The sequence below is a fragment of the Cricetulus griseus genome, chromosome 6, assembly GCF_003668045.3.
Source record: "Cricetulus griseus strain 17A/GY chromosome 6, alternate assembly CriGri-PICRH-1.0, whole genome shotgun sequence".
Lineage (NCBI taxonomy): Eukaryota > Metazoa > Chordata > Mammalia > Rodentia > Cricetidae > Cricetulus > Cricetulus griseus.
The window spans coordinates 24,445,844-24,457,795 of record NC_048599.1 but is presented as its reverse complement, the minus strand read 5'-3'; the positions used below and the strand labels follow the sequence as shown (position 1 = coordinate 24,457,795).

The following is an 11,952-nucleotide window of genomic DNA, read 5'->3' as shown; positions in this document are numbered from 1 at the left end:
TGTTGTGGATGCTGGGACTCTAACTTTGGTCCTTGCAAGAGCAATATGTGTTCTTAATTACCAAGCCCTCTCTCCAGCCCCTGTCTGCGCTCTCTCTCTCTCTCTCTCTCTCTCTCTCTCTCTCTCTCTTTCTTTCTCTCTGTGTGTGTGCGTGTTTTGAGACAGGATTTCTCACAATCCTACTTTGTCTAGGGTGTCTAACCAGAGAGCCCCAGGATCCACTGTTTCCAGCCTTCTTCTTACTGCTGGGAATATAAGCATGTGCTGCCACACCAGGTTTCTGTATGGATGCTAAAAATCTGAACCTGGGTCTCCATGCTTATACAGCAAACTCTTTACCACTGAGCATCTCGATAGTACTAGGTTGGTCTTGAGATCCCATCTCTTGCCTTGGCCTTCCCAGTGCAGGAATTATAGGTAGACACAGGCCAGAATGCCCAGTTCAGTCACTACTTTGTGGTTAAGGTCTCTTATGATTCTTCTGACAAACAATAGCCAGTGTGGTATTTGTAATTATTGTTATTACTGTTCTTTTCTCCAGAGGGAAAAAAAAAAGTATTTATTTTCTTTTTTAAAAGGTATTGGTCTAGGAATATAGCTTAGTGGTAGAGTGTTTGCCTAGCATGTATGTGACCCTAAATTCAATTCCCAGTATCATAATAAAATACATAATAAATAGATACCGATCATATTAAATACTTTGTTTTGTTGCAATGTTTCTATAAATTTTTTAAAAAATTTCAAGTTAAAAAGCTGGATGAATAAAAGTTGAATCACACTGGACAGTGGTGTTGCATGCTTTTAATCCCATCACTCAGGAGGCAGAGGCAGGCAGATCTTGGAGTTTGAGGACAGCCTTGTCTACAGAGTGAATTCCAGGTCAGCCAGGGATACCCTGTCTTGAAAAACAAAATAACAGCAACAACAAAAACCCCCAAAATCCCAGGCAAAATATTTTTGTGCTGGAGACATGGCCCAGTGGTTAAGAACACTGGCTGCTCTTCCAGAGGACCTAGGTTCAATTCTCAGCACCTATATGATAGCTCACAACTGTCTGTAACTTTAATTCTGGGGAATCCTACACCCTCACAGCAACATACATGCAGGCAAAACACCAGTGTATGTAAAAAATAGATATAAATCATTAACAAAAGTTGAATCACAGTTGGTCTGTGACTATTGAACTGATTGATAAAGTATATCCTGGATGCTATTCATGTCAGCTAATATGGTCTCCTCCATTGCCAGTGGTGGGTTTGTGTTGCCACCCGCAGCAGTGGCTGCTTGAGTTTAAATGACTCCAGTCCTGTAGTACTTGACAGTCAGGACAAGCTGGAGTCCATTTGCCATTTCCACTCCCATTCTGTGAGCCACACTTCACAGGGATATCTTCTGTGTTATTATAGTTAAAAGCCTGATTCATTTTACAGTTTGTAGGGTATACCGGTTTGTGTTAAAGTGGAGTTAACCATAGTAAGGAACTTTCCAGTAACACCTTATCTGGTATTGTCTTAAGTAAAACTTCTTTCCAGTTTTTTTTTTTAAATAATTTTTTTAGATTTATTTATTTATTATGTAGTATTCTGCATGCATGTATGCCTACAGGCCAGAAGAGGGTGCCAGGTCTCATTATAGATGGTAATGAGCTACCATGTGGTTGCCCGGAATTGAACTCAGGACCTTTGGAAGAGCAGCTAGTGCTCTAACCTTTGAGTCATCTCTCCAGTCTCCCCCACCACCACCCCAGTTTATTCTTAACAGATATTTCTCTCATTTAGTAATATACTAAATTATTTTACCATTTTAAAAATTTTAACCCTTTTCCTGCTTCTTCTCTGCACTCTATTCTTTTTCTTTTCCTCATTCCTCTTTTTAAAAAATTTATTTATTTATTATGTATACAGTCTTCTGCCTGCATGCCTGCAGAGGGCACCAGATCTCATTAGGTGGTTGTGAGCTACCACATGGTTGCAGGGAATTGAACTCAGGACATCTGGAAGAAGAGTCAGTGCTCTTAACCTCTGAGCCATCTCTCCAGTCCTCCCTTTTTTTTTTTTTTTTTTTTGACAAGGTCTCACTATATAGCTGTCCTGGAACTTAACTGTGTAGATCAGGCTGGCCTTGAACTCACAGAGATCCACCTGCCCCTGCCTCCTAAGGACTGGGAATAAAGGTGTGCGCCACCACTCTATTTTTAGAACCAAATTAATAGTTTGGTATTTGGTCTGAGAAAGACTTGTTTACTTAGAACTGAATTATAAAGTAGTTCCGGTGTGACCCTCTGTTGCTTCGTTGGTGGAGGACTTTCTCTTTAGCACAACTTTTTTTTTACAGCAGGAACTTGAAGATAGTTCTGAAGAATTTTCTACACTGTTTTTAAATTACATTTTTCATTTATTTTGTGTGTGTGCGCGTGCGAGTGCTCAGTGAGTGTGTAGGAGTGCTTGTGCCATAGCATGCATATTGAAATCAGAGGACAAACGCATGAGAGTCAGTTCTTTACTTGTACCATGTTGGTTCTGAGCATTGAATTCAGCTCATTAAGCTTGATGGCAAGTGCCTGAATGGACTGAGCCGACCTGTGTCCTGCCTCTTTTTTTTTTAAAGAAATTATAAAGTAGAAGGAAAATTCAGAATTGATTATACTGCTTCCGAATTTGAATGTTATTAACAGGATCTGTAATAGTTACATTGACATACACACACACACACACACACACACACACACACACACACACACGAACGATAAAATATAGATAAATCATATTGCTAAGCTTGGAATCAAGCCCAGGTTCTCTGCAAGAGCAACAGGTTCTCTTGACCACTGAGCCACCTTTCTAGCCCCTATAGTCTTTGTTTTGATTTTTCAAGACAGAGTCTTTCTACATTGCCTTAGCTGCCCTGGAACTCACTAAGTAGAGCAGACTGTCCTCTAAGTCAGAGATCCCCATGCCTCTGCCTCCTGAGTGCTGGGATTAAAGGTGTGTGCCACCACACACTGCTCCTTTAGGATTTTTTTTTTAAGTGACTTACGTTTCAGTATTTTTATGTGCTCAAAATATTAGCTAACTTGCTTTCCCCCAAAGGACAACAGAATTCCTTTGTCATTGTTATTTATTTTATTTTATATAAGTGTTTTGCCTGTACATATGTATGTGCACCTGTGTGTGTCTGGTTTCCACAGAGATGAGAAGAGGGTGTTGGAACTATGACTACCATGTTGGTGCTGGGGAATGGAACTCAGGTTCTTTGTAGAAACAATATGTGCTCTAAACTGCTGAGTCAGTTTTCCTGCTCCTGTGTTTATGTTTTTATTTGACATGATGGGTGGTACTTTAAAAATTGAAGCAGTTAGGCTGTGGTCATATTTTTTAAGTAGGACTTGTACCATATTCATTAATTTTTTTCAATTTACAAAGCACTTGGATTTGCATTCTCCTATTTAGTATGTGTTTGAGGTCTAAGCCCACATTATAAAATAAACACTCATGAAAACTACCACACAGTCTATATATTAAAGACATAAACAGTGTCATTGAATATATCTGTATTTTTCCTTCTGTATCATTTCTTATGTTTTTTTGTAGTAATAATTTTTCTGAATTCTGAGTTAAAAAATAAACAGTATATTACTTGTGGTTTTTTAATCTTGTTCCTTTTGTTTGTTTGATGCTTTTTTTTTGTTTGCTTGTTTTTTGAGACCACATCTCAGATAAGCCAGGCTTGGCTTCAAAATCACTATTACAGCTGAGGCTGGATTGAATTCGTTCTCCTCTTACCTACTCTGCCTACATTCTGGGGTTATAGGTGTTTGCCTCCACACCTAAGTATTTCTTGAGCTATATATAATATCAATATTATTTTTTGAGTTTATGTATTGTTGTTTCTGAGCTCATTTATTTTTCCTGTTTTATAAAATTTGTTAGGTAAACATGCTAGAGTTTTATGTCAAATTATGTTTGGGTTTTTAAGTTTTTGCTGTTATAAATAATGATATAGTAGATGCTTCTTGAATATCTATTGATAAGCTTTCTTAGAGATTATATCCTTAATAAAACTTTTAGGGTTTAATGTTAAGTAGAATGAACTGGTATGTTCATTTACAGCTTATAATATTTATTGCTTCTTCAGGTATGTTACTTTTTATTGTTTAGGTGTTTTTAAATTAGGTGAAATTTATATATCATGTAGTTATCATTATCAAGAGAGTATGTTTGGCATCTCTGTACATTGAAAACTGGAACCCTAGAACAATACTGTGCTTTCTCCTTTACCCAGTCCCTAGTAACCTTACTCATCTGTTTTTGGTTTCTGGATTTCCACATTATGAGAATATATTATACATATTATTTACTTTTCTCATGAGTATTGACAGAATGTTTGTCATAAACAATTTAAAGGAGGATTTTCTTATTTTAGCTCCTGGTTTCAGAAGTATATGTCTACCACAACAGGGAAGACTATGACAGAACAGAGTAACTCATATTATGGGAGTCAGGAATTAAAGAGAAAGAAAAATAGGGAAAGGTCAAGGAAGCACATTATCCCAAGAATCTCTGTGCTCCATGACCTACCTCGTTCAAGTAATCCCCATTACCTGCTTCCCGCCACCTCTCATATCCTCTATATCCATCAAGGGATTAATCAATTCACCAAGTCAGATGAGCTCATCATCTTTGGAAATGCCATCATTTGTTGGTACTTTACTAGCCTCATAGGCATTTCTTAATCCAGTTAAGCTGACAATGAAAAGTAACTGTTGCATCATATTAAATCATAGCTGAATTTTTGTGAGTGTATGTGATGTGTGCACATATCCATGTTGGTGTGTTCAGCTGTGCACATGGCAGCTAGGGGACAACAGTGTTTGTCCTCTATCATCTTGTCTTGTTCTTTGAGGCAAGGTCTTCCGTTATACTTGGAGCTCTGGTATTTTGGCTAACTGACCACCAGTCATGTGCCACCATGATCCATACATTGTCTTTTAATGCATGATTTTCCTCTGTATTTTTAGTTTAATAATTCTACTATCTAAAACCTGTGGGGATAGAAATGATTTTAAAAGTTCTTGTTGTTTTCAGAGTCTTGATATATAGTACTGACTGCCTTGGAGCTTACTATGTAGACTACCAAGATGGCCTCAAGTTTGCAATAGTTTTCTTGAATCTGCCTCTTGAGTGCTGAGTGCTAAAATTATAGGCATGCACCACCATGTTGACTTAGAAATGGTCATGTCTTTCCCTTACTGGGGCTCATTTTGATTTTTATTTTATGTTCTTTGATTGCCAGTTTCCATTTTATCTTAGTCTACCAGAATTTTAAAGGCTTAATTTGGGAATTCTTTACTTTAGAGAAAATGTCTTTTGCTTTAGGTAGTGCCAGGGTTTGCTGCAACCTAAAAACGTTTTATCTGCTTTCTGCGGTTCCTAGCTTAATGTTCAGCACTTCCCACCTTGCTGCTGGGCTGAGACTCTCTGATCCACCTCAGATCTGGCAACTGCCACAAGATAAAAATGTTTTCAAGGTGCTTCTAGTTTGGTATATCAGATCAAGTTTTTGTTCAGTTTGGAGATTGTCTGGCCACCAAGGAATATGAAGTGCGTTAAATTTCTTTAGAAACCAGTTGTTTTGTGGTGGGAGTGCTCTTGTAATTTAGCTCACTGAGACGAAATCTTTGTAGCTTTTCCAGATTTTCCTGTGGGTAAAACATGTTCAGTTAGAATTTTGATATGGTTTTCTTGTCACCTTACCCTTCTCCAAGTGACCTTATTTATGTATTATCTATTTATTGTGTGTGTGTGTGTGTGTGTGTGTGTGTGTGTGTGTATGTGTGTGTGTGTGTGTGTGTGATAAGCATATGCTGCAGTGCATGTGTAGAGGTAAGTAGTATAGAAGACAATTTTTGGAGTTGGTTTCATCTGCTGCCTAGATGAGACAGGACTTCTTTTGGCTGCTATGCTGCACACTCCAGGCAGCTGGCCTGAGAAATTCTAGGCATTTCTGTCTGCCTCCCATTGTGCTCTAGGAGTGTTGGATTATAGATGCACACCACTGTGTCTTGATTTTTCATGCAGGCTCCAGAATTGAACCCAGGTTGGGAGGTTTGGCAAATGCTTTTACCTGCTGAGCTACCCTCTACCCCCCATTCCCAGTGACTTTTTTATTTGTGGAAGAAATGGAATACTGATTTGATTGACTATTGAATGCCATATATACATTTTTTGGTATAGTTTTCTCATTCCACTTATGTCCTACATATCAATCAATCATAAGAAAGTATACATAAAAAACATTGTTTAATTTTATTTTGGTACAGTTTCATACTGGAGCTCAGACTGACCTGTAATCTTACTGTGTGTCCCAGACTGACCTTGGATTCATGGCAGTCTCTTGGTGAGATAACTGATGTGAATTTTTGCACCTGGTGTGTACAGTGCTGGAACTCAGAGTCAGGGTTTTATGCATCTTTAAACAAGCATTTTACCAAGGTAGTTTTAAGCATTCTACCAAGTGAGTTTTGTCCTAAACTCTGTTTTGGTTTGGCTTTTTTTTTTTTCTTTAAGATTATAAAACTCGTCTTTAATCAAGCTTGTAACATGTAACAGAATTGTCAGATAAACTGGAAAGTTTCCAATATATTGAAACAAACCCATAAGTCACCATAAATACAATACCCAAAATAGGAAAACCACAACAACAAATTCATACTTGCTCTGTAACAGCCATGAACAATCCAGACACTTTCTCAGTGTAGCAGATGTGGCCTGATGGATATGGACCACACTATGGCTTTGGGGTCACACATATCTGATAGCACTGTGGCATTGTTGGCTTGACTCATGAAGCAATGCAGGTCCCAGCACATTCAAACAGTGGATTGAATATGCTTTAAATATTGAAGTGAAAAGGAAAGCAACATAATCATGCTGTCAGAAAGATATTAGAGAGTAAGGACAGCTGTGTAAAGCTTGAGGCTGAGAGGTGGCTCACAGCTTCATTTCTTTGACTTCTTGGATAATGGCTGCGAGAACAGTAAGATGTGAGGTTCTGGTTCATGGGTCACCCATTCCTGACTGCTGAATGCCAAAATCTCTCCAGTCAGATTCAGACATCACATGGGTTCTAGGAACCAGCATGGCTATGTCTTTGGGCAAACTGACATGCTGGTATTTGAACTCTATCTATCCACATGCTAAATTTGTTTGTACTGTGTGATTGCTCTGTGGAGGTCACTCAACCCCCTACCATCAACTTCCAGAGAACACTATGTCATGTTTGTAGAGATCACTTTAATACTTTATTAGACTACATTTTATATGTCGTAAGGGTCACCATTTCAAATGTGTAGGTAATGACTTTTTATAGAAATCATTATATTTATTACATGTGCTTGTATGTATGTATGTAGATGTATATAGTGAGAGTATGGAGGTTAGAGACCAGCTTTTGTGAGTTGGTTCTCTCCTTTGATCAGATGGGTTCCAGGAATCAAACTCAGGTCATCAGGTTTGGCAGCAATCACCTTTGCCTGTCATCTTGCCCACCCACATTTAACATATTTTTGAGATAACATGTGTTAATTTGTTTTTAATACTGTAGATTTTAATGCAGTTTCAATTACAAAGCACTCCACAATTTATCTATTCCACTATCATTTTTAAATGTGTATTTCTATCATCCCCAGTACTTATAAAAGAAAAACAGTAGACTTCTACAACCCTTGATAGATGTGGCATTTGGTTATGTGCTGTGGTATTGCGTACTGTGATTTTATTATTGAAACCGTGGCTGCGTCTTGGGGATTTTTTTGCCAGTTGCGCTTAGACTGCTCAACTTGAGTTGTTAAACAGTTTTCAGTTTTCCTTCTCTTTCTGTGAATAAAATTGGAAGAATACATGAATATTAAGGCATTTATTTGGGCCTCTTTGAAACTTGATTAGTTTTTTTTTTTTTTTTTTTTTTTTTTTTCAGACGGAGTCTTCCTTTCAGAGAGTTCTTTGTGTCTTTCATTTTCTCGGAGGTTTTTTTTTTCCAGCTCTTTTATATAAAGAGTTATTATTGGCTTTGCTATTTCAGAGTTGTTTTATATTGACTGTTCTGTTATTGATTAGTACTTTTCTCCCATATTTCAGATAAAGTAAGTAGTAAAAAGGTGTGTATGAGGGTGTACAACGAGACTGAGGCAGGAACATGAGTTCAGTGCCAGCCTGAGCTTTGGGAAAATGGCTAATTACTGGGTTTGAATTGGAGCAAAAAACATTTCAAAACAAAAAATGCAGAAGTAGGGTATGAGTAATGCACCTTAACTAATCTCTCATTGAATAACGATATATATAGAATTGAATTTGAACATTGTTCTATTTTCCCTTTAAAATTTATGTTTGGATATTCCATACTAGAAAGGTTTAATAGTTTAGTATAAGGCTTTTTTTTTTGTTTCAGTTGAAAATTACTCTCTTGAATCTCATTTTGTTTAAATTTATTGTTCAAGGTACTTCACAGAATGATGATGGCTGCAGACCCAAAGATGAAACAAGGTAGGAGTTCACTGATTGCTTATCACAGAATGCAGAAAGAATTAACTTGTGTTAATTCATTTAACTTCAGGTTTAGGGGGTTGGAAAGTTGGCTCAGGAGATCTAATGTCTTCTGGCTTTCAGACACTCATCTGTACATATCTATACATACACACAGGCACACATACACATGAATAAATAAGTACCAATTTTCAGGTTCAGACTGATAAATTGTGGGCCAAGTATGCTGACTTTCCTGTGTGATCCCAGCATTTGGGTGGTTAAGGCAGGAGGCTATCTGTGAGTTTAAAGCCAGCTTGGGCTGCATGTAGATTTGGGCTAGCCTGGGCTACAAAGTGAGGAAACCCTGTCTTTAAAAAATCATAAAAAGTTGAGGGTGTTGGTGCACACCTATAATCTAGCATTTTGGAGAAGGTAAGATTAGGAATGCAAAACCTGCTCGAGTTATGTGAAATGTAGTCTCAACAAAAACCATGAAAAGGGTGCTAGAGAGATGGCTCAGCGACATAAAGAGTACATGCTGCTTTTCCAAAAGATCCACATTCTGCCAGGGCTCATGTCTGGTGGCTCATACACTCCAGTTCCAGTGATCCAACACCTCTTTGGCCTCCGTGGGTGCCTGCATAAATGTATGTGCCTACACATAGACACAAATATACATACAAATAATAAATCTTTTAAAATTTAAATGGGAGAATCAAAAGCAATGTCACAGATCATAAGAGATATTCACCCAGAAGTGCATGCCATACTATTGCATTGCTACAGGGAGAATAGATGACTTAGACCCAAGCACAGGGGAACATACCTGGGATCCCAGCATTGGGGAGGTAGAGTCAGGAGGGTCAAGGACAAAGACCAACTTTGACTGCTTGAGTTTAAGACTAGCCTGTGCTAGTAAAGGGAAATAGAGCTTAATATTATGGTTTGGAAGTTGGGCAGACTAGTACAAGCTTCCATGTTACCTATCTACTTCTGTAATGCGTAGAAATTTTCGTAGTAAAAATATTTTAAAGAACAGTGTTGGAACACTTGCCCAGTGTGCCCAAAGCCATGGATTCCACCCCCAAAAGGGCAAAAACAAATGACACATAGTTTATTAAAATCGTCAGGAAAACCAAAGTCATAATGTTCTGTCAAAGCAAATAGAACTCTACATTCTTTGAATCACAGTATATTAATCTACAAGTATACTCTTAGGTAACTTCTTACTGAGAACAATTACTTATAATGGAAAAGTAGTTTTAATTTCACATACTTTCTCTGTCCTTAAACTTTGTTTGTAGTCAAGACTGGGCTCAAATCCCCTAATCCTCCTGTTTCCATTTCCTGAGTGCTGTGTTTACAAACATGTGTAACCCTGCCTGGCTAGAAAAGGTTTGCTAACATAGATGGAAGCCTAACATTAAGGGAAGGAGTCACTTAGGAAAAGGCCAGTACACACCCAATCATGTATGATTTTGGTGCCTTCAGAACTTGTTTAAAGGTTCACTATGGGAACTTTTTAATAAATGACATCATAAGGTGGTTTCTAAAAAACATTGGACTTTAATTAAAGGTGATAAGAGAAAACTGTAGGAGGCTGGAGAGAGGACTCAGCAGTTACAAGTACTGACTGCTTTTCTAGATTACCCAGGTTCAATTCCCAGAATCCATATGGTGGTTCACAACTGTCTGTAACTCCAGTACCTGGGATCCAGCACCCCCTTCTGGCTGCTGCAGGCACCAAACACCATGTGGTGCACATACGTATGTGCAGGGAAAACATGTATACAATAAAATACTAAAAAAAATTTTAAAAAGATAAAACCATAAATCAAAAGGGTAAAAAAGAGTCATATAAAGTTATACATTTGTTTGGCTGTAAACATCTTGTTTACATGTCTTTTCTTACACTTGTGAAACCACTGTAGCCATTTGTTTACTAAGTTCTTTCTGTCTTCCTAGGTCAATAATCATGATCATAGTTTCTGGGGACAGTGCCTTCTGGGTTTTTGGGCTTGCTTACAGAGATCAAGTGGGGTGTGTGCGCGTGTATATGTATGCGTGCGTGCGTGCGTGCATGCGTGCGTGCGTGCGTGCGTGTGTATTGGGGCTGATTCTCTTGTTCTACCATGTGAATTCCAAGGATGCAACTCCGGCTCTCAGGCTTTCCCCCACGCATCTTTACCTGCTGAACCGACCTCCTAACCCTCAAAAATGTATGTAGTACATCAGATTCTTCCCCAGGGTTTGATAAAGTACAGATTGCTAGGTCTCATTCTCATTCTTTCACTACTTGGGTGGGAAAAAGTTTTCATATTTAACAAGTTTTCAGGTAATGTTAATGCTCTTAGGCTAGATTGGGCTTACATAACCTTTGAGATTACAGCTGTACCAGAAGTTTTGCAGTTTCATAATGTAGTCAATTTCATAGAAACCCTAGTTTACTGGAAATAATGTCACTCATTTTAATCTTACCCTCTTTTTTTTTTTTAAGATAGTTGAATCTTACTTGTCTTTTGAAATTTGTTTGTGTTTATTAGAAAAAGCATACAATCTTAAAATGTTTAAATGTAGTAGTATTAACATTAAAATGTATAGTCATGGAAAAATAACGTTTGATGTAAGTCTTGATTGTGATATAGATATGCACATCTTAGAGGAATTGTGGAGAAGGAGGAATTTGAAATTGAAGGAAGAAAAAAATAGCATGGAGGTAGAGAGAAACTGGTTTTTTAATAGTGAATGTTTGATCACAGTGTTTGACTGGAGATAGGATATGAGGTGGTTTGAATAGATATGGTGCCCTTAGACTCATGTGTTTGAATGCTTGCCCTATTGTGAGTGGCAATATTAGGAGGTGTGGCCTTGTTAGAGTAAGTTTGTCACTGTGGGGGTGGACTTTAAGGTCTCATATGCTCAAACTATGTCCAGTGTGGGATATACGGTTCACTTCCTATTGCCTGCAGCTCCTCCAGCACCATGTCTGCCTGCATGCTGCTATGTTCTGCCATGATACTAATGAACAAAACCTCTGAAACTGTAAGCCAGCCCCAATTAAATGTTTTCCTTTATAAGAGTTGCCATGGTCATGGTGTCTTGTCTATTCATAGCAATTGCAACCCTAAGATGTTTAAAAGAAAAATGCAGTTGGTCAGATTCAGAGTAGAATTGGAGTTAACATTGTTTCTTATGTGCCATCTACTATGCTGAAAGTGATGAAAAATACAGAAGGAGGAAGGAACTTGCCTGAGTTTGTAGTGTATGTGGTATAGATGAATATAGGAACTGCTTAATCTTCAAGAGCCTGAACTCATAACTGTCATGCTTTACTACCACCTAAAGCTGGTGTAATATTACATAAGCCAATGTTTAGTCATTATTACATGTGAACCCTTTTATTGTTTTTTGTTTATTAAGATATGATCTAACT

The 11,952-nt window shown here is 37.9% G+C and overlaps 1 protein-coding gene across 3 annotated transcripts in view; it reads left to right on the top strand.

Moving 5' to 3' along the window:
* Positions 1 to 11,952, top strand: part of Itch (itchy E3 ubiquitin protein ligase) — an 86,353-nt gene that overhangs the window by 27,609 nt on the left and 46,792 nt on the right. For all 3 annotated transcript variants that reach the window (XR_003486471.2, XM_027421405.2, XM_027421406.2), the window contains one exon: positions 8,492 to 8,537. Coding sequence is in view for 2 of the 3 variants with exons in the window: in XM_027421405.2 (XP_027277206.1) it covers positions 8,492 to 8,537 (46 nt within the window). In the remaining variant the exon portion in view is untranslated. The remainder of the gene's footprint in view (positions 1 to 8,491; positions 8,538 to 11,952) is intronic.